General features: G+C 40.2%; 1 protein-coding gene across 5 annotated transcripts in view; it reads right to left on the bottom strand.

The window, feature by feature from the left end:
* Positions 1-23,936, bottom strand: part of TET1 (tet methylcytosine dioxygenase 1) — an 84,645-nt gene that overhangs the window by 35,715 nt on the left and 24,994 nt on the right. For 4 of the 5 annotated variants that reach the window (XM_005009109.6, XM_072040353.1, XM_027460749.3 and 1 more), the window contains 4 exons: positions 23,652-23,702; positions 8,648-11,168; positions 7,363-7,453; positions 6,652-6,745 (listed from right to left, as the gene is read on the bottom strand). In XM_005009109.6, the coding sequence (XP_005009166.3) occupies positions 6,652-6,745; positions 7,363-7,453; positions 8,648-11,168; positions 23,652-23,702 (2,757 nt within the window). The remainder of the gene's footprint in view (positions 1-6,651; positions 6,746-7,362; positions 7,454-8,647; positions 11,169-23,651; positions 23,703-23,936) is intronic. The other variant, XM_072040354.1, reaches the window with a different exon arrangement.

Below are 23,936 nucleotides of genomic sequence, written 5' to 3' on the forward strand. Positions count from 1 at the left end.
CTAAGAATCAGACTGCAGAAGCTCAGCACACCAGATGCTGAGTTGCCATATGGACGAGAAATTACTTTCATATTTAGGGTAACCAGAATAGTCGTGTGAACTTTGGTACGATATAAACCAGATACTACTAGCAAGTAAGTACAAAACTTTAACTGTGAGTTAAATGCAACAAATTACTGGATGAAAACTGAACAGAACTAACAAAAAGGCCCTTTTTAGACTTATTTCATCACCATGTGGTTCTACTACAATAACTGTCCAGTCCATTCTGAATTTCTTCAGCAAAATAGCTGCGTCTCCTTTGCAGAGCATCAACAGATGATTTTAAAGTGAGAATGCAGCCTAAGTGCTCACAGTAATTTCCTAGGCAACTCATTCAGAACAGCTTGCCTCCACATTTTCTAACCTGTAGATTTTGCCTCTGGGGGAAGTTCACATATCAGAGTCCCTTCTACATACAATGAAATCTTCTGCTAGGATACAATTCCATAATAACCTATACCAGAACAGAGTACAACGCTGCTAAAAATCTCTGCTGTTCTAGCAGGTGAGGCTGTCTAACAGAGAAAGCAGGAGAACTGCTCTTGTTTGCAGCAGAAGAGAGTCTGCCCTCTTTTCCAAATTCAGCCCCCATATATACACGCACAATAAATGACATCAGACTTTTTTCTCACTGCAAAGTGATATATCCTTTTATTCTCAGTATGAATAAAAGATCAACTCCACTTCCCTGAATTCTCTCTTCTCAATAGTACTAGCAGACTACATCAGGTAAGTTAAAACAGAGCAGTCACCATCAATAATGCTATTAAGTTACTTATCTAAATTTAGAGAAATATCACTGAAGTGTTTCACAAGAATTATCAGCCAACACCACTTCCAAACTGATACTAGAAGCAGTCCTGTATACTTAGAAATGAGTAAACAGCAATGCAGATGCTGGTTTTCTTTAACCACGTAGCCAATGCTGCAGAAATGAGGCCAAAATTCATGTCTCAACTCCCAGTGCCCTCTTACCCTCTGCAGTCTCTCAAACTTCCCCTCCTGTTACATCACATCAATGGTAAACAGTGCTTCATATGATACGGATGACAAACGAGAACCTACACCCCCCGTTTGTTCAGATATCACTGTTTGTTTTGATGTGGTGATAACAGCAACTTAAATGTTTAGTCTTTCATAATACTTAATTTTCTTTATCTTAACGTGACTTTTTTTGTTTGATATTTACTCTAATAGTTGAGTTTCACATTAAAGAAATGAGAACACCTCTGTTTCCTGCAGAAGCCATGCAAAAATTTCTAATTATTTTGAATCTCAAAGCATTGTACCACTTAGAGAACAGCTTGACTTTGGGTACTACATTTTTCATCCAAAATAATCTCCTCTATGCTTAACAGATAAGCATTCCTGCAAACACTAAAACAGTGTGTATAAGAGGTACCACAGGTACGGAAGCACTAACTTCAATGTGTGTTGACAGATGGCAACAAAGTCCTGCTCTAATATAATGGTGGCCAAAAACATGACTAAAACCCCAGCCAACCACCCTACTGTGTGCCAAAATTCACTTCCTTCCGGACTTCTATGGAGATCATCATCCAGACTGGCTGGATGGCAGCAGCCCGAGAGCTGTGGTCAATGGCTGTGCCCACCCTGCCATCCTCCACCCCGCAGCCAGCCGGGCCGTGCTGTGCCAGACCTGCCCATCCCACTGCCAAGCAGCGGGCAGGGACGTATGCATCTGGGAGTCTGCTCACAAGTGCTTGACCTCCTGGGAGAGCAGTCCTCTGGGTAGTTGGTAATGATCACCTACTCCAAAGCACAGTGCCATGCTCGTTTGTCACCTCATTTTCTTTAATAAATTAAAAAAACATCTCTTCTAACACTAACTTACACGTATATACCCTAGAAGCTGGAGTAACTCCTCACTTTTCTTGCTTTTTCTATTTCCCACCACTTTCTCAAGCAAAGTGGAAGAAAAAGTCATCTCTGCATCTGCAGAAGAAATAATTGTTACCAAAACTCATTCAGCACTCAACAAACTGTAGTTTTTAGCATTGAGGCACAAATTCCTATCAGGTTAATGATCTATAAAGTCTTGGTTATAACAGTGAATTATCTAAGCATTACTTTTTGAAAATTTGATGAATTTAAGTGGCTAATATTAAGTCCAGGTCTTTAAAAGAAGACTGTCATTTAAATATATTTCTATTGTATAAGTATTCATATGTGCTTCTTTTTTATCTGCCTTTTTTTTTTAATATTTATATAACCTACCAATCTACGACCAACACTAAAAGATCATAAAGCTCTGTCAAGCTATAAACATAAAATCCCAAGAGATAGAAAGTACAAAAGTGAAAGAATTTGACAAAGGTATAACAATCCCATAATACTAAATTTTTCAAACTATTAGGGCTGCCACTAAGATATCAGAATCTGAAGGGTCCACAGATGAAAAATATCCAGGTAAAAAATAACAAAGCTCTCAGAGAAAATAAGGCCAGAGATGCAAAAGCCGCTTCTGCTGTGTTCACAAAAAGGTGTTTGGGAAGATTCCCACTTCAGAACACTTCTTTGGAGGAAAACCCTCAGCTGTGCACCTTATCAAGCTACAGCTCCCTAAAAAAAGTGGTTATAGGACAACAGGAACCATTGAAAAACATCACTCACTCTCCTCCCCAAAGACAGTAACAATTTGCGAAGATCAGGTAACATCCACCCCCAACACTCAAAGATGAGCAACAAAACTGTGACATCTGATGGGCACTGTTTTGGTTTATAATACACCAGCACCAGAAGGCATGAAGATAACTAGAAGTATAGCAGCTCGTAAAATGGGCCTAGGAGAAATCTGCCAATTTAATGATAATGTTAGCCCAGTATCTGTGCAGGGCACATCTGTAGCTCCGAAGGACAGAAGCAGTGATCGCACAGATAACTGTGATGCACAGGGAGAAGTCAAATGTTTGTGAAGGAAAAGTCACTGCTCGGTCATGCTGCAGGTCCTTCTAGAATCCCCAAAGCCACTCAGTAAGGTCCCTTAAAAAAAACAAACACCAATGTGTCTTGGGACAAAGCGAAAGACCACCCAGGAATAACTGGTGAGAAGACAAAGGCTGGTATGTCCCTGATGGGAGCTGTGTAGAACTGCGTTCAAGCCTGTGCTCTCCAGCATGTTTGTCAAGGGTAAATAAAAGGATGACAACAGTTGTGGATGACAGCAAGTAATTCAGAGGAGTGAAGACAAGCACAATCTGCAAACAAATGAAGGAGGAGTTCGTACTGCTGAGTGGGCAGTAAGAGTGGCAGATACAATTCACCATAGCATGCATACTAAATGCACGTGGATAAAACTAATCTGTTTTGAAACAGAGAGGGACTGACTGCAGGCTGGCCATTACCATGCAGAAATGAGAATCTGGCATAATGATAGAAAGCTCTAAGAAACTGCCAAATCACTGCTCTGCAATAGAGTTAGAAAGGAAAAGCAACTGCTAGGAATTACTGGAGATAGAGCACATGGCGGAAAATATTTTGCTTACCAGTTTAATACTAAGAGTAAAAGAAGAGGAAGGAAAAGGATGAATAAAGGCAACATTTTTATGAAAGACAACTGAGCACAAAAAAACTGCCTCCAGCTTGGGGAACCTCAGAGCTAAGAATTACTGGAAAGTGAGTGAGTCTTCTGGGGCCCCACTGCCCTGCTCTTACACCTTTCTGCTATCAGACAGCGCTGGAGACAGGGTATCAGTGAGAAAGACCTATGCCCCGACCCGGCTGTTCTTATCAGTTCTTATCTCCTGTCTTTATTCAGAGCTGGAGCCTTAGAAATTACATTGCATCTCTGAATGAAGACAGACAGCAATGATAGCTTAGCTGATCAAAAGCTGATCCAAGCCAACGTCCACAGAAACCAGGAGAAGGAACCCAAAGGAAGTCAGTGTAATCCAGAAACGTTAATACCTGAAGCTGCCCTCTGAGGTCAGCGACATCATCTTTGATTTCAGCACAGCAGGATTATGCCAGGAGTGAGGCTACCTACAGATAACAGGTTTATAAACCATTTCACTTAAATGATGTGAGGTAATCTTTATTTCCCATCAGACATACTGAGAACAGAAAAAAAAGAGACCACATCAAACAAAGCACTGATGAAACAATAGGACTGACATGAATCACTGATCACTGGCAGCTTATGGGGGATGCACTGTAACATGATTATATGAATGGGCTAACCCAGGAAGACACACTGGCAATTCAAGTGCTGCAAAGCTTTTCTTCTTTTCTTTTCTTTAACTTGTTACACAGAAACATGAAGAACTCGGACAAAACAAAAATGCCAAAGTGATCAAAACAAAATCAAACAAAAAAGGAAAGAAGAGTACGTGTACCCCAGCACGCATCATGGAATGGTTAAGTTATTTTCTAATCATGCAATTAACACCTACACAGATTTTCCAAGTTTATAGTACCCTAAAAAATAAGGAAGAAAAGGTCATCTTGTTTAGGGAAACAGAGCATTTCTCAGTAAGTGTTTAAAACAACATGCACATGTTTGGAGCAACTTAAGTAAAAACAATTTTGGAGGACATCAGTATTATGAAACAGTCATTAACAGAAGACTGTATGGACCCAAGCATTTTACAAAGCCTCCTTTGATCCTAAAATATATCTAAGGAACTGGTAAAGAACAAATTTAACTCGTGGAAATAGGGAAATTAGTTGGGGAAAATAGCTAAATATGATCAATTGATACATTCAGGTTTTTTCTCCTCACATTTGCTTCAGCAGAGCTCCATTGTGGTGCTCTTGCCAGCAAGAGCCCTAAGGGCAATAGCTTGTCCATCTGCAAAGCAGAAATGAGTCTGTCCCAAAGTACAGTGTACATGAGTAAGTGAAAGTCTCTGTGCAGCTGACAGAACCTTGTGACTGCAATTATCAAAGAGCAGAGCAAACTTTTTCCATATGCTTTCAAACAAATTTCACAATTACGCTTCTTTGGTCAGAGCCAAAAGCCAACTATGCTCTGTTCTAAGGATTAAAATTAGTATTGTCAATGAGAAGTTAACTCACACATAATGAATACCAACCAGAAAAAGGGCAAATTTTATACAAGATGAGGCATCCTGTATAAAGATTTCCTTCCCTCTCTTGTATTAAGCAGTCACACAGTAACAGCAAATTTGGAAAAGCATTCACCCTCTTTTTGTCTGAGCTTACACACAGAAAGTCACCACTGCACAAAACAAGTTTGGAATTTAGTTAAATTTACATTAAAGCTTACTCTTGTAAACACTTTACATAAAGAAATGTGACAGTCTAATTGAACAGCAGGTCCACCGTACCTTTACAGAGCCTTTTCTATATGCAGCCGAGTGCTTCCTGGCTGTCATATTGTACACACATGTTGGACACCTATGGCCACGCAGACACACAATAAAACCTACCATTCCTGTTTTATATAAAAGGCAGCATGTTGATACTGGCAACAGAAAATTCAATTTTAAGAGTTAGCTTTAAATCTCTTCTTCCTTTCAAAGGCTTACAACTTTTTCTAAGATAAGATTTTTAGCTGTGTTAAAATGGAAGGGTTTTGTTGAGCTGAAATGCTAAGAAAAATAATTCCATTCTTTTTGGGTCAGCTGTTTCTGAAATTTGTTTGACCATCTCTGTTTCTTGGATGCCTATTTGTTATTATGTATTATCTGAAGCAACACACACATATGGGAGTCCTTTCTGAATAATAGTTTATGTGCTGAGTATGAAAACCACAATCGGGCTGTTCCAAACATGTAAGCAATAAATATACATGCAGTACCATTCACGTACATTATGTACTATCATCATTTCTGTCATGTAGTTACCAATGCCAGTCTAACAACTGTACAGGTAATTTCACCAGGTTTTCAGTGATGTCTGAAACTCCTAACAGCAACAATAAAAAATGTATTTTAACAAACAAATTCTTTTTATTTCCAAAACTCAGTTTACAAGATTTCCAGTCTACTTTTTACCCCCCTTGGTGGTTTCAGCAAAGATTAAGGACAATCAGTTCTTTCCAAGCTCTTTCCTGGAGCTTGTCTGTTACCTCATTTCCTGGCTCCTATGAAGCAACGTGAGACAAGATTTTAGTGACACTATCACTGCCACATTTACATTTCCAAATAGGGAGTACAGCACCTCAAAGAGAGTAACAAACTCCATGGTATATGAAACTGAACTTCCTTATCCAGCACATGCTCCTTTCTTCAGATGATCACAGAATTAAGAAGAGTTTAAAACAAAATTTACTGTATTGTTTTCCAACTCTCCCAAGCAATCATCCCTTCTTTCCTTTCAAGCTCCCCAATAGCTTACTTTATGCTCCAGCTTCCAGACACTGTCAAGAATTTCTTACCCTTGATTTGGTCATCTCTGCCAGCTCTATCTCTTTCAAACGCATGCAAACCACAGCACAGCAAACAGCATCACAGCTTAAAAAGTGTTTTCCTTAGCTTCATCATTCAGGCAGATTTGTAGATAAATTAAATGGAAAAACAGACCTTCATTAAAGACCAGATTATATTGAAGCTCAAAGACTGTACACATCATTTGATATTTAAAAGCCACACAGAACAATTTTACTGTTGTAACATAAAAACTTACCCACTTGGCAATCGGACACCCCTGAGAGCTTTTTCCTTCCTTTCCTGTATAAACCACTACCTCTATTCTTACAGCGCTTCCTTTTGCTCCATACCTGTATTAAGAAAGTTAATGAGTAAAACTAAAGCCTCTGTAGACCACTTCAAAACCGTAAACATTTTCTACAAGAACAACTTTATTTTTTCTTTGCTTTACTGAGAATAAAAGAAAACCAAAATATTTAAGATGTCAAAAAATACTTTTAAATTCAACACCCTGCTTGCAAAAGTCATTTTGAAATACCTCGTATAGGAGTAAGCTTCTGCCAAACATTACTTGGAAAGAAAATGTTATCTGCACGCAAATCCTAGTGCAATTGGTCACTGATGTGACCTTTTCTGTCCAACTTGCAGCAGGCTGTTTGTATGCACAACACCAGGAAGTGTAATCTTTGTCATCCCTACTGAGTTCAACAGCACCTAAGAGCATACCACTCCTGCTGTAACTGAACCCTAAAACTGCAGGAGCTCAGAAAAAAAACACACAAATTTGGAACTGGAATGCAAGAGCTTACCTCATGCACAGATGAACAGGAAAAGGCTTTACAAATGAGTAGAGCAAAATTTTGTAAAAACAAAGCAAAACATAGCATCTGATTTCTCCTAGTTGCTCTTCTTTCCTGTTTAAACAGTCAAAAATAGTGGGTTTTGTACATTTTGTATATTTCCTTACCTGTTCTCCATTATTTCTCTCACAGCAGCAACACTTGGTCCTGTCCCAAGGTGGGTGTAATATGGGCCTTCATCTTTCTCAATAATTTGCTCTGTAAGCAGGTTGAGACAATTAAGTTTGCACATCCAAATTTTATTTACACTGCTATAAGCTTAGAAACGGTTTACAGAAACATCTTCCAAATTAAATACGTAAAATCTGCCTCTGAAGTGCAATGAATGACTATGACAGATTTTTCTCCTCAGAGAAATTATTTTATACTTGCTTTCTCCTATTAACCTTCTAGTAGATTTTTTTTTCTTGATACTATAGAGAAATCGTAATTATATTTTACATTCTCAGCAGTTTTCCATTGCAGCACCTGGCACGCATTGACTAAGTTAAGTTTCCCAACGCCCTTGTGAGTAGGAAAACATTATTAACTCACATTAGACAACGGAGAAGTGAGACCAAAAAGCATCAACTGAGTCATATACTACAGATCTGAACACATAATCCAGGCCACCTCACCAGCAGTTTGTTGATTCAGAACATTTAAGCAAAGATGAAAAAAGTCTGTCTGTGTACAACCTGAAGTCTCTGAGGTGATTTTTTTTTCCCCTCCCCATCTGGTGCTTTGATAGCCTGAAACACAGCATGTCCAACACCAGCAGTCAAGCCGTATTTGGAAAGTTCTCAGGACCGAGTTTGATCCAACACCCCACACCACAATGCCAGCTACTACATATCCAGCTTTATCACCTCATCTCCAGCTCACCTCTGATCTCTGAGACAAGAGACGTCAGAAGCCTTTGACAGGACACCTCAAGGCAAACTCTCCTCAGGAGCATCAGTGACAGCAACAAGACTGCCCACAACTATGCCCTGCTGCTTATCTAAGAGCTTTCGGGCAACAATGAAAATGTATTGGGAATCTTTTGCCCAACTCACCTCAACCAGAAACTAGTTCTTGACCATAATAATCATGATCTGATATTCTCGGATAAATTTACATGGCATTCAAGTCAGCAATGAATGACAAAACAAGTGAAACAATTCCTTTCCCCCAACCTGAATTTAAACCCTGCAGAATTTAAACTGGCCAGTTGCAAGGCCAAAAATACCAAATTTTGCTGGGCTTTGCAGGCCTGAGGAGCGCCACGCTAAAGTTATAGAAAGGGAAAAAATAATTTTCTCTGATTCCCTAATGGCAAAATGCTGATCCTTTGTCAAGGATCAGCATTAAAGGAAGCAACACAAACACACCCGTCCGAAAGGTACTGGCAGAATTAGCCAAAGGACTTACCAACACAGTCACAAGTTGGCAATTCAGATTGTCCTTTTTTTGTAGGCGTATCTATTAGATTTTTCGTAGGAGTATCAAGAAACTTCATAGGTGATTCAAGAAAGCTGCTGAGTGTGTTTTTTGCTGGAGAACACCCTGAGTCCCCTGTGCTCGGAGGGTGATCAGTACCCAAACTCGTTGACGTCAGAACAGTAACTTCACCTGCACACTCCACGGTCCTGAGAGCTTCCGCAGCACCTGGCACCGGAGCCCCGCTGCAGGGACCAGGCAGCACCTGTGGCTTCACATCCCCCTGTTCAGTGGCACCCTGCGGAACATAGGCTCTGTCTTCGCTGCGCGTTTCGGTAGCTCTCAGGTTAGACTGATTAATGGTCTGAGGCAAAGGATGTGCCTGACTGACATTCACTGCTTGCTGTACCTGAGAATTGCATTTTTCTGTAAACATCTGTACGTTTTCACTTGGTCTGTTCAACACGGATGCTGTTTTCAGCTGTGAAACAGCCAGAGGATTACGGGAGGGCAGATGCCCGTACTGGTTACATGCAACATCATTTTTCAGTGGATCGACGCCTAGTGGGTCACCGGAGCCTGCAGTTTTGAGTTGCTCATTCATCACGTCAGAGCCAAACAACCTGTCTTTTTTTTTCTCCTGGGGTACCTCAGGTAAGCACCTATGGAATTTTATCTGTGTTTGTGGGAGAAATAACCGAGGTTTTTCCTGTGATGCTAAAGTATTTTGATTCAGTGCTTTATGTACTTTGGTTCTCGGAGATTTTTTTTCAGATGGAGCTATTCTGGAGTCCTGTGGCATGGTCTGACCAAGCTTGTGCAGTTTTGATGATATCCACATGTCCTGTACCTCACTATGTTGGCATGACAGCAGCTCTAGCTGGTTTTGATTAATTTGCTGATAGCGTGCTTCTTGAGGCTTTTTTTTGTGTCTTGGTTTCCATGGTACAGCATTGCCTTTTTTATTTGATGATTGTTTTTGCTTTAACAGTAAGGAACTATAATTTTGCCTAAAAAACACAGACTCCTTTCGCTGCAACAGATCCTGGTTATGTTTTGGCTGCCTCTCATGTGATATTAGGTTAAGTAGTGACGCCTTTATGTCATTCTTCTGCTCTGGATTTGTCCGGTTTGATTCAATTAACGCTGCGAGTTGAGTTAGTTGTGTAGCTACATCCTCTTCATCCTGGCTGTGAATTCCTCCTTCTTTAACTAAAGAACTCGTTTCCAAGCTCAAATCATTACAGGCTGGCTTTTGGTCTAACTGGCCAAGAGCATCCAAGCTGTTACCTGCGTGTTGGACATTATGTGAAGCATTGCAATACCGTGCAAGGGTGACCGGATCATAGTTCTTGGCAGCGTGTGCTGAAAATGATTTTGCATTACATGTTAAATCAGATAAAGTTTTGGTATCTCTTGAGGATAACTGCAATTTATACATCTCACTAGCCAGATTGACGGGTTTATCGCACAACTCAGAAATTGAACTTTGGCCATTGTATAACACTGCCTTATTAGGGAGCTGCTTCTGTGAGTGAGCACAGTGAGCCAAGAGCTGTTGTTCATTCTGCAAGTAAGTGTCTTTGATTTCTTTTAACGTAGAAGATGTGAAGGAGGATGAAATATCCCTTTTATAACTGTGGAGCAAGTTGGAAGTTGTTTCTTCTGTACGTTCAGTACTTTGAGTTTTAGGTGGTGAAGTTGTTTCCAAAGGGGCTTCAGATAACTGTGTTAAAGCTTCAATAGCTACAACCTGCTCTACGGTTAAATTTCTGTTTTTAATCAGGGACAAGAAAGTTGGCTGGAGTGAAGAGTTCTCATGCTGTGTCTCTGCGTTAGGTACTTTAAAGCCATCCTTCTGTACATACGCTCCCTCTTCAAGCAGCAGAGGACAGCACGAGCTTTCTCGCAGATCCAAAATGGAACCAGTGGGCAACCCCGATCTGTCAGAGTTCTGGAAGACACCACAAGCGCAGTTTTCCTCTTTCATGAAAAGGTTTCCGTGTTTGTCTGGGTGAACACAGCTAACGCCCGTCGCCAGAGTGTTTACTATGTTATTCAGACTGGTAGCCTTGGTCCATGGGGCATGGGAGTTGCTTGTCAAATCTGTCCTTTCCTCTACAGATGCTTTTTTCAGTGAAGCAACTGCTTCTGGTGGTGAATAATGTAAAGTTTTTATGCCATTTTTGATGGTCTGTGCAAACGATTTTTTTGGCTCAGCTAACTGACTGGGAGAGACTGCTCTTTCACTTCCTTCAGCATTTTTCAAGTGTTCATGGCCTGTCACAGTTCCGTGGATATCTCCATTGACGTGGACACCAAAGGATGGCTTCTCGTTATGTGCCCACTTCTCTGCTTCTAAGCCTGTCATTCTTTCTTTCTCCTTAGACTGTACATTTTCAAAGGGTTGCGTTTGGTTTGTTTTCACCCTGTATTTTTCACCATGACCACATATACTGCATTCCATGAGTTCTGGTCTGCGGCCATTTACTGGTTTGTTTTCTAAATTTGCCTATGAAATAATAATAAAAAATTTGTTGTAACAGCTGCTCAAAAACATTAAAAACAAGCATAAGATTTACAACAATTAAAGCCTACTTTGACAGATATGAAGAGTATCTTAAATCCAGGCACAGATGTTGGGGGGAAAAAAAAGTCTTAAAGAAAACTTGCAGCCTAAAAACCTTATTCACATTTACAGCAAGGATTGCCTGACCTCAAGTTGGGAGGTATGCAGAGAATCACAGAACAGCTCGGAATGGAAGGGACCTTAAAGATAAAGAAGTTTTAATCCCCCTGCCATAGGCAGGGACACCTCCCTCCAAATCAGGCTGGCAGAAACAAAGCATGTGCATTTGGTAGTGTTGGCAAACTAAAGAAATGAATTTACACATAAAGGACTTCACTATTTAGACTAAAATCTAAGGATTCTTTTTTTTTTTTTTTAACTGAATTTGCATAAGCAGATGAAAGTCTCCCTTGAATTCAAAGCAGGACTGAAATCTAATGGCTTGTGCCTCAGAAAGTTTATAATTATGCTCTTTCTAATTATGCTTTCACAGCTACACCACTAAACTGATGCACACCACCTGGTTGGATGTGTGTAAGAATGGCTGGTTTTCGGGTTAGCTGCACCAACTCCTTCAGAAACAACAAAAGCTGAAATGAAAAGGGTAACAAGCCAACTACTCTGTCAGCTCATCTGAAAGTTACCATGCAAACATTTGGTTGGCTTGTATGTTTAGATGGTAACTTCCACTTTTTTGAACAGTCCCTCTTGTAATTGAGCACTAGCACTCTTGCAGTAAATTCTTAATATTTAGTTTGTTGCAGCCACATAATATCTGTGAAGACGAAGACTGTATCAATGTCAGAATCAAGACAAAGTCAGAATACCCTGTCCTGCAGAGGATACTCATATAGGCTACGTTTAAGACAGTACCATGGCTACGAGGTTAGGAGTTATGCAGTTAAAAAAAATAATTAAGGCAAGAACTCAGGCAGAGACAGCAATAAAGACTGAAATCCAAGTTTTATTACCTTAATTAAATTTTATTTCTATTTATATTCCATTTTCTTTTAAAAAAATAAATTTGAAGTCACAATGGACATTACTGGTGCTTAATCTTATTGTAGTACCTAAGACTTATTTAAATATTCTGTAGCTTTAAGCCCTACTTAGCACAAAAAACAGAACTGCTTTTCAGAGTAGACAGAAGCAATGCATCTGGTTCATTAACCATACACAGAAAATCTTAGCAGTTTGCTGAAAATAGCACCCAAATTAAAATATTTAGTTAAATCTAACATGTTTTAGTAGCCACAGCCAAAATGCATGGAGTTCTCTGAGAAATGAAGTAAAAATGGAAAATAGATCTATGATTAATCATAACCATCAAGGCAATATTGCCAGCAACCCCCAGGCAAAACGAGGCATGTGGACCTAACTCCATCTGGAACCCAGTAGTCAGCTTAAAACTGACTTTTAATTGATGAAAAATCTAACAGAGAATTCATAGCATGCCTTAATATTACCTGAGGCATCAAACTCTCATGGAAATGCTATGTGAAAATATATCCAGCACCTACATATCTAAGCCAAACCTATAGAAATCTCACTAAGAAATAAAGATACCATTTTAAATGTTTTTTTTTTTTTATTATTATTATTATTATTTTATTATTACACACAGGTACTGACTAAGGCAGTGAACCTCAACTCCTCTGGATCCTGGAGGTTTTCCATCAATGACCCAAAGACCTGGTGGGATCACAAAGTAATTTCTAAGGGTTCCACAAAAGTGGGTAACACAGAAGTGGATAACAATGGCTGGGTTTTCTTCAACAGAAGTATACTCAAGATCTCTATCAGTCCAAGGATCTTGACTACATAAAATTGCTATTTGAAGTTATTTAATTCAGTGATTAGAAAGCTGAGGAAACAGAAACAAATGGATTAAAATCGTCTCCCAGCATTTGTAGGTTCTCAACACAACCATGCTTTCATATTCCCTTCATTTATACAGGGTGTCACTCTTTCATATTCCTTTCATTTATAAAGGGTGTCACTCTCTACATTAAAAAAAAAAAAAGAGAAATTAACTCTAAGTCTGGAAATTTGCGAGCAATGAGAGACAGAGGGAAAGAGGAAGGTTCAACCATGATCATCAGAGACGAGAGGATCTGACAGAGTCCACTGACAATGCTCAAAGCACAAAAACACCATCATATTTCTCTCTAAAATATGCTGCTCCTCACTGAAGTACTTTTATCTGATCAAAAAGCATCACTGTGCTCAAAAATACCCAGTATATTCCCCCATAGAAGAATATAGGTGCAGTGTTGTGTCTACATAAAACCCCAATGATCTCAGCAGCAAAGTGGAATTATTAATAAAATTATTCCCCATACATCATAATTTCCACTAACATTACTGGAAGCTGCCTACATGCAATGAGGAAAAAAAATAAGAACCAGATGAATCATATCACTTGCATTATTTGTTTCATGTTTTTTTCCATACAAAGAATAGAAATTATCCTAAAATCTTAATTTGATTTTTTTTAAAAAAAGAATCTTCTTTTTGAGTAATACATTGCCTTTTCTCTTTTGTTACTGTATTGCAATGGATCCTGAAAAAAATACCTTTTTACTCCTTTTACCAGACTTTTCAGTGGCCTTTTCCGTTTAATAGGTAAAGATACTGTTTCCCAGCATAAAAAGAAGCACGGACATAGTAGCAGGGGCAGAGCTCATTTGATTCTTCTCCATCTAAGCCTGGCAGACCAAAAGCAATAGCTCAGCAAAGCCTTTGCAGCGGAACGACCTAGGAGCAATCTATCTTCCAGGCCTGAATCAAAGCACTCCAAACTACAGGCAAGGATACCACACTTCCAAGCAACAGTCTTAAAATTCATGGAAGCTGAGCACGAAAGACCAATCTGATTGATTTCTAAAGCTTTTACACAAGTGTAATGAAAAGTGGTAGAATAAACTGGATCAATAAAAGTAATTTCCTCTCTTCTTCATTAAGGGGAGCACAGCCCTAGCTGGGGGACATAAAACACTAACAAATCTCATGCTTAGACCCGACAATAGTTAGTACTATTACAAGAGGAGCCGTAGGAGTATGGTCTCATGTAGCCATTACTAAATTGCTTCAACTCAAACCAGACATCCTATCTTTTTTGTATTTTTTTAATTATATACACACAGAAAATTCACTTCATGAGGCAATGCTTCCAAGCACACATGAAAAGCCAGTCGCAGTGAATCAACCCCCAAGAGTCAAAAGGCTGTGTGTAATATCGACTTTTCTTTCAACACAAGATGCCTCCAAAGTAACGCAAAGGTTTCACCAATTCACAATCAAAATACAATGCCAAGGTGACCCTGAAGACTTTGCCACATTTCCTGTACAATGCCGACCACAGCACAGGTTTACACTTTGTTTCGTGCCTCTAAGGGTGGTAACAACCCATTTTGTACCGAAGGACACAACCAGAAGCAATTATAGCCGTGAACCAGTAACAACAGACGATGCCCAGATCAGCAACTTATAAAGTGGCTCTCAAGATCCCAAGAGATGAAAATCCAGCTGCACCTGCTTGCTTGTGCCAAAGCCAGGATGACCTGAACAGCAGTTCTTCCAGGCTCACAATGTTCAACATGGCAAAAGGGTGGGTGAGCAAGGAGCACCTGCACCTCTTCTCCATGGCAGTGCTGTGGATCAGGCCAGACCCTGCTACAGCCCCGCGTGCCCCCCAGGGTGGCACAGAGCTGCTAAGCTCAGAGCTCAAGTGCCTTTAGAGGAATTTCCTTCCAGAAAAATGGTCAGGGGCGAAAAATAAACAAACAAACAAACAAAAGACAAACAAACTTGATCTAAAAGAGGTTGGCCATATCCCTTTGTCTCCCACACTTTAGGTATTTATAAACATTGCTAAGATCATCCTTCCTTAGTCTTCTTTTCTAAAGGCTCAACGGACCCAGGTCTCTCAGCCTTTCCTCATCGGGAGATGCTCCACGCCCCATACCACCTTTGTGGCCCTCTACTGGACTCTTTCCAGTAGACCCCTGTCTTTTTGTACCGGGGAGCCCAGAACAGGACACAGTACTCCAGGAGAGGCCTGACCAGGGCACAGTAGAGGGAGATCACCTCCCTTGACCTGCTGGCCACACTCCTTTTAACGCACCCCAGGATCCCATTCCCTTAACATAGGTACCCGAAAGTGGCTCTGTTACAGAAAGAAAGAAAAACTGTAACGCTACCTTTTCTGCTACAGAAGCCAATATAAGCTAGGGTCTTGTTTGATTTGTTTGTTTTACTGATGTTTTGATTTATTCAATCATTTATCTTCAACATTGAAATGGAACACTCAAAGAGACACTGACAGTTCTGGAAAATATAGCACTCAATTAACCCACAGGAGAAAAATGATATGATCAGCAGCAACATGTATTCCCTAATATAACCTTCCCCTAATGTGCTTTAACTCAAACGGAGAGATGAAAGAAACTCCGTCTTTGAATTTATCCATCCTACCTAATGTCTCCTGTGTCTACTCATTTATGAAGCCATCACCATAACATTAACAAAGTCCTGCCTGGCCCGTAACTGTAAATGGGGAATCATCACAGAGTACTCATAATGGGGCCTTTAGGGAACAGATCACAGCCACGTATAACATTCTTAGCAATGACCCGTAAGAAAAGTGAATTTAATACTGATAGAAAAATAGCAAAAAATGAAAAAAATCACACATGATGTTTCCTAAATTGACGGGCAAAGTGGCTGCAAGCAAACCTTTCACTACAGATACTGGTGAAGCTGTGTATCTGACAACGAAGACATCAGACCGTAATTTACAAAATGCAGGTTTTAGCTTAGAAAGCACTGACCTTAGGAAGGCCATGATCAAGGTCAGCAACCAACTGCATTGTAACTATAGAAACTTCTGTTGCAACTTCATGGCCAGAACGGTTAGTGTGGTTCTCCAGTGCATAAACAACAGTGGAATTAGGAAGACAGATTATTTTATACCCGGTGTTTGGCACTTTTACACCTGCTAGTGGAACAGAGCGTCCAACCCTGGCATCCCCAATTCAAGCAAGACATTTATATGCTGGACGGGGCTTGGAGGACCATGCAAATGACAAAGGATTGAAGTATCTTGAAGTGAAAGCTGGGAGTCCACTTTCTACGAGTTAGCAAAGAAAAAGAAAACTGAAAGGCCACCAACTATTGCTAAGTCTATGTGGAAAAGAAAGCCAACAACAGAAGGCTCCTTGTTCTAGCAGACAAAAGTATAACAAGACTCAATGACTTTAAGTGAAGGACAGAGAAGTCTGGGCTGCAATTATGGTGCACGTTTTTGCAGAGGGACAGAGAGAGTAAAGAATCTTTTAGGCACCTTGTTAGGTGTTTCATTGCCCTTTTCATCCATGGGAATTCTCAAATTTAAGTTCCTCGAGGTATTTTTAAAACATGATGCTTTAATCCAAATAAATTTATTCAGTCATATAAGCTCTCAGAAAGGTTGCTCAGATCAGAGCAAATGATCACAAAGACCTTGCCCGGCTTTGCCGTAAGCAAACCAAACTAACACAACTTCATGATTTTCACTCAGTACAGATCTTTCACTAAGGATCCGAACAGATAACGTTCCAGTTCCTGTAACCTAACCAGGAACACATTCTGCTCCTTATTTAGGGCTCAGTTTAAGTGCCTAACCACCCGTTGTGCAACCAATTGTATTCACAAGTTGCTACCCACTGGTACAGCAGCTCTCAGACCAGATCTGGTAAGGACACACGCTGCAAGTTAACAACGCTATGGAGCCCTGCTGCTGTCCCTCACTCTGAAATTCAGCCACAGGTCCCAAATAGAGCAACAAGTCATGCACTGAGTTGTTTTCAAATTCAAACATCTGTATTGTAGGAATATTCCAGCCTGGTTTTGAAGCTGATGAGAGGCCATAAGACTAGAAAGAATATCTAATCTAACACTCGTTACCAATGTAACAGCCACTAACAGGTAAGCCAGAGGACGAGCTAAAGACAATTCAGATAGAAGAACTAGAAATAGTCATGCTGATCAGCCAGGCCACCCAACTAAAATCCATGATTCAGGAGTCTGCATCTATGCCTTGTTTATTCCCATAAGGAAAAAAGCTGGAAGTGGCAAACAACGTTTCTCTTATAGCAGCTAGCACGCTCACAAATTTAAATAAAGCTAACAACATAATTTACACACACAACTTCCACTTTCTGCTTAGAGGAGTACCAGGCTCACTCACACACTGCAGTAACAGCATCACTCTGGAGCAGCACTGCAACAACAATGGTGTTTGAGTCACAGAATTCAGGCAGAGATCAGCTGCTACAAAAATAGATGCTTTACGTTTTTAAATACTTGGAAACGTTTCCTCTTATTCACAAGTTCAATAAAAGCTTACTTTACAAAAATGAAACTGAGCCAAATTTTACTAAAGAGCACCAATTAAATAATACAACATGGACAACACCAACAAAACACTGGCAAAGGAATTCCCAACTGAGTGTCAAGGCACAAACCACTCAATTTTAAGTGAGGCTTGGAAAATTCATATTAAAGGTTTAATGTTAAAGCTGTTAGGACAAGATGACAGCCAAACACGTTCTATACAATAATTTTACAGGCGTTAATGAGAAGTGATGACTGCTAGGTCATTAATGCAATTCTGTTTTTTTTTTCTTGATATTGGTTAAGTCTCATATTTGACATTAAAAAAAAAATGCCATTGTTGGAATGCATGGATTCTTATAATTACAAATTTATTACAGTAGGAATTAAAGCCTTTGGTCCCTCCAAAGGAAAGGCTCTTAGACTAATGCCCATGGAAAAGCCTGCTGCAGTGGTGTCTGCAAGATTCTTTTTTTTTTTTTTTTTTGCATTTGTATTGCCATATATAAAAACTTTGCATAACATCATAGAGATGAAGCACACAAGTGAAAATCTGGTCCCACTCAAGTGTGCTGAGGACTTCTCACTGGGTTTCCTCCCACAGCAGTTACTGAAAGCAATAAACAAACTTGCTTAGCAATATGGTATAGGATTCTAAACAAGTAGCACCCGTTTTCACAGCATTTTCTATATACTATTATTATCTACAAATGTATGAGCATCAGATAGCAAACACTGACAACTGATTATTGCAGTCTGCAAAACCATCTCAAACATTTCAGTGCCTAGATTACATGCGGCAAGTACAAGTGTTCAGTAAAGCTCTTAATTCAGTAATAAACGCAAACATTATCAAGAAAACATACCTAGAATATGGACGTGTTTATTTTGTAATGCTAAAACTTCATTAGAAATATCTAAACTTAAGAACAAACCTGTGCATTTGACCTTCATTCATACATGGACGTGTTTTCCTTCCTTCCCACAAATGATGTTACTTCACTGATTATTTTATAAGGTTTTTGATCACAGTCATTTGCTACCTTTTCAAGAAGCTCTTCTCTCCTCTAAATTCAACACGGTGGAATGCCCAGCACTGCACTAAAACACAGTGACAAGCAATACCTACAGTATTAGAGATTCAAAGCATGTGCAACTCCACCCCCTCAAAAACCACCGTAACTGCTAGGATGATTGAGCCTGGCCCTGCTTCATCCTGCCTGTGTCTCCAGCACTCCCTGAGCAAGAAGAGGAGCAGCACAATCCTCACAACTGCTCCACCACAGCAGCACGAGTTAAAACAGAAAGCCCTGGTCCTCCCTCCTTGCCCTTTTCTCAGAAGCGTCCCTTTCTTCCCTGACATCCTGCAGGTTCAGCTGGGTTCTGGGGGCAAAGAGGAGGAGGCTGGCGCCGCTGGGCAATTAGCACAGGGCTCCTCAGAAGGAGGCAGGTGGGAGAGGAAGGGGCACTACAGCAGAGGAGCTCTATGGGAGCAAGGGAAGAGCAGCACCTCCGCGCCCTACTGAGCACCATCAGCACCACAGGAAAAAGTCCACAAGGGACGGGCTTCAACACCCCCCTGAAACTGGCTGAATAAAGTTAAGAGTTATAAAATTACTGGAGTGAAATCTCCAATTTACAAAGGCCTTCTTTGTTAAGACTCCATTCAAAAAACCCATCTACATACAGGTGAAATTTAATGGCAGCGTACAAAGGAAACACAGTTACTCATGTGGAAGTGCTGGAAAGGCTGCACACAGGGAAGTCCGGTACGGAATTCCAGCCTTACAGAATTACCATGCCTGCTTACTTCAAGTGAGGTGCAAGAGGCTGACAAGAGAAAAAAAAAAATCCAATTTGGACACACATTCAGTTCCAAAAAAGTCCTTAATAAAAAGGAACACTTTTGAAGCAAATGCTTTAAATTTTGAATTAAGTTAACTGTAAAGTTACTCCTTTGTTATTTTAAAAATAAAGAGTTGGATAATTTGTGTAAGCCATTCCTACGCCAAAAGTAAATGCTCCCTATCAAAAAGAGGAGCAAAAAGGCATGCAAGTAGGCAGACACTTCCAACCAGTACTCAAAACAATTTTAATTGGTATTTTCTAAATGAGTATGTTCCAAGGTAAAAATGTCCCTTTAAAAAACACAAAGCACAAGACCAGTGCTTTCTGGACAGTGTCCTTTCCAACTCCTATTACACCATTCTGCCTTCTTCCTCTGTAAAATTCCACAGCACTGCAATTCCATCCATTGACTTCTTGACATCTTCTTTTAAAAATGAAGAAAATAAAGTTGAATTACTTCCAGCTACGTTCTGGCAGACATTTTGCATCAAAACCCATATACTTTTGAGTTAGAATAGGTGTTCAAAAATCAGTTAAATTCATGCTCGCTTGAAGCACTATCCTGCACATTTCTAGTTGCTTCTAACTCCTGTTAACACACACAAGGTTAAAAGAGTTTATTTTTAATTTTAGCAGTGAAGCAAACCACATTTTGAAAAGGACTAATAACAGCAGATCTGCCATACTGACTATTTCTGCAAACTCTTTTTGTTAAGAAACACCATGCTTTCTACACATGGTGGAGAAATATTAACAGAGTGCTCAAGTCTGCATTTGTAGCTTTGATGGAAATGAGACTCCCACTAGTTCCCAATACAACGTTTAGAAATAAATCAAGTTCTAGATACTGAGTCATCTCTGACTTCTGGCTTGGATTAAACCAAACTGATTTTAGAGCTTAGCAGACATCTTTCACACTTCTCTGGTGCACGGATTACCACGAGAGTGTTTGTGCATAAACATGCAAACAGAATTGGTCAGAGAACAAAGAATGTGCATGCAGTTATAATGCTCACTTAGCACTGCATATATTATTGGGGATCTGTCTCTCCAGTTGCTCTTTTTTTTTTTTAATTTTATGTAAAAAAAAACAACTCCATGAATGCAGCAAACATCTGCAGCCATCCAAAAAGCGGCTTTGGCTCCATGGAACCTAGCAGGAAGACCACGGAGTGCACTTCTTCAGCAGCTGCACCCTGCCTTGTGGGAGGTTTCCTTACTGGTGTCACTGCTCAGCGGGACCTCCCTGACAGCACGATGCCAAGTTCAGCTGTCCCGCTCTTCTGAGCTGTGGTGATAAACTTGTGTGTGGCTGCAAACGTTTCCACACCTTTGAGGGGAGAGGTGCATTGCACTGCACTGCCCAGATTGAGTGAGAACACTGCTAAGTGTCTAAAAGGAGAATGCTACTAACTAAGTGAAGCAGAGCTTACAACATGCCTTTTGAAATGCAGGGAAAATAGTTTTTCAGTATGAATCCCTTTTATCTAGATTTTCCTGCTTAAGTGGGGAATACATACAAGATAATCCGGAAAGAAAGAAAAATAAACAACAACAAACCAAGACTATTCCTTCTTTAGTATCTATTTCTATGAACTCACACCAACTCTGTTCAAGGAGCATTCGCTCATTAGAAGAGACGAATATTTCAGATGTTCTTTCAAAATAACTATGGAGAACCAAACACGGTAGTTATGGCACAGCGGAATTTCGTAAATGACTCTTAAAATAATGAGAAAGAAGCAGTAAAACACAAACGTGGAAAATTAAACAATATGAAGTGAGAAATACAATGTAAGTCCCTTTTGTTCATAATGGTTTGTATATGTCCAGCCTGCTTTCAGCAGGAAAGCATTACGTGTTTTCACCCAATACAGAAGACCTCGGTCCTAAAAAGTGTAATTAGGAAGATCAGCAACCCTCTGCATAAATCTATGTGCATGTATAAAAACTTAGGGTGATTGGAGAAATACTAACTCAACAGACTACTACAAAACAGCCTTTAAGTAAGTTTACAATCCTCTTTGAACCAAAATGCAACGAAAAATTAATAAAACCTGTTAAAACTTTGCACATCACTGGTTAGCACTATCAATCATTAAAACAAAGGCTGAGGTTGTAACCCAATAGATACAATACCACTTGGCGAGGCAGTCCCACCAGTAAGCCAGGTTAGAGAGTCATATAGCAGAGTGTCATATTTCTAAAATGCCCTTCTGAAGAAGTCTATAAATGATGTAGCTTTTTCTAAGTTCACTGAAGCTGACAAAGATGCAACCTAATTTAAATTGACCAACCTGCCTCTCTAGAAACAAAGCTAAACCTCACCGACCCCAAGGCAACCACTTCCATGTGATGCCTTCAGGGGTACCATGCTTGATGAACACAGGTGAGCGAACTCATCAAATACAATTCAGCACCATGAAACAAAGACAAAATACTGGCAAACTGAAAGAACTTTCCCCAAACCAAAGGGGAAACACCACAGAATCAACTCAGCAACGGAAAAGCCAAAGCAGAAATAAACACAAGCCCAATGACTAACATATGATACTATGCACACACAAAAACAGACAAGCCTTTTTCCATTTAAGAGCCAAGAGAAAACTGTTCGGAAGGCTTTTTGGAAAAGAGAGGAATGACAGCATCATATTACATAGCAACCTGCCATGCCATCAAATCAGAAACAGTGGTAAAACAAACTCAGGAGAAAAATCTGAAGACCATCTATGACAGAACAAGTGTCATACCACTTACACATCACAAAAACCGAGTGACCCATTTACAAGAAGTCCTTATTTTGCACACCCTCTACTTGACCACACAAAGAGTACAATGAACAAACGCTCAAGTTTTAACTGCACCTTGCCTTATGCTACAGAAGGGGCAGCAACTAAAATGGGCAATTAAAAGCATATCCACGCCTTAATGAAATACGCTAATTTAGTAGATCAATATAATTAATGGAAGAAGAGGAGTACTTGTTAGTGTTTTAGAAGCACACTTGCTTAGCATTACATAGCTAAGCATGCAAGGAGGTGGTTTGCACAACTACACCCACATGAAAACACACACTTGAGATCAGACATTTGCAAGTCAAGTAACTTATTTGCTCTTTACTTAACTTTTAACTTCACCGTGTCTCAAAAAACTACAACTTATTTCAGCAAGTTTCTGCAATATGTAACAAAGACAAAGCTGCTAAGGAACTAGGATGATTTCAAATGAGATCACGCTACAGACATTCAGCATTTATCACATCTACCATGTCCCATAACTTCGGAAATTTTTATGTACTGAAACAATGCTAAACTATGTTAAAATCACAATTGGTTGCACTCCATATAAAGAGAAGAGTTCTACAAGTAAGTTTAACAACAGAACATTTTTCTCACTTTATCTTCTTTTTACAGTTGCACCATCCACCCTTCAGCATTTTAGTTTGAAAGAACAGGGTTCAAAACTTAGTTCTATTCAAAACACTCTAAAGATGAACTGAAAAATGCAACATGAATTCGCTACCTGTTACTTCTTAAAATTAAAAAACTGGTCATAAACGTAGCAAAACTGTACATTGGTAAAAAACACAGAACAATATAGTTTGAAAAACAAATCTTTTGTTATCATAAAAGATAGCCATCTTAAAAATCTTGATCTTAAAAAGCTTGATGAAATGTTACCACATGAAACTGAAGGCTTTTGTAAGTTTATAGAATTTTCGGTTTCACTTGAGGCGTTCTAAAGTTTAAAGAAAAAAGGGAATCAAAACTACTGCAATTGAGGTATGAAATTTCCAGTTTCCTTAATTTGGTTTATATTAGAACAATGACTTCTCAGGTTAAATTTCAGGTGCTGTAAAAGCCGTATATTGCAAACCCCAGCATAGACTCAATGGCTATCTTTGGAAGGAGGCGAAGTAGAAGAAGAGAAAATTAAAGTGAACGTTGGATACAATGGGAAGCAAACTTTGTAGTCTGCAGCGTCCTGCAGGGAGACTCAGCTCTGTATACAGCATGCTGGAAAACGGAGGGGGGGGAGAGAGGGAGGAAAAAAAAAGAAAATGTTCTGGGCTTCAAAATTAGCTAATCTGCTGAAGAGCTGGAAAGCGCTGCTGCCCGGGTTAACCCTTCGGCCTCCTGCTCGGCGTGACAGGGAAAGGCTGCTTAAACCGAGGGGAGAAACGGTAAAGCGATCGTCGGTTACCTTAAAAACTCTTTGCTTCCTCCTCTGAGGCCTTTTGTTTTCAGTTAGCACCTAAAAAAACACCAAATCGCACAGTAAGTTGCGGTCACAAAGGCAGCCGGCTCCGCTCTGCCTCCCGAAGTGCACCATGGCGCCAGTACCCCGCACGCCCGCCCCGCGGCACCCCGGAGGGCCGCCGGCGGCTCGACGCGGCCCCGCCGCGGGCCGAGGGGAGAGGCCCCGCCGCCCCCTGGAGCCGGCCTGGCCGCCGCCGCCCCGCATTCCTCACAGCGGCGCCCCCCCGGC

Source organism: Anas platyrhynchos, chromosome 6 (assembly GCF_047663525.1).
Source record: "Anas platyrhynchos isolate ZD024472 breed Pekin duck chromosome 6, IASCAAS_PekinDuck_T2T, whole genome shotgun sequence".
NCBI classification, from domain to species: Eukaryota; Metazoa; Chordata; class Aves; order Anseriformes; family Anatidae; genus Anas; species Anas platyrhynchos.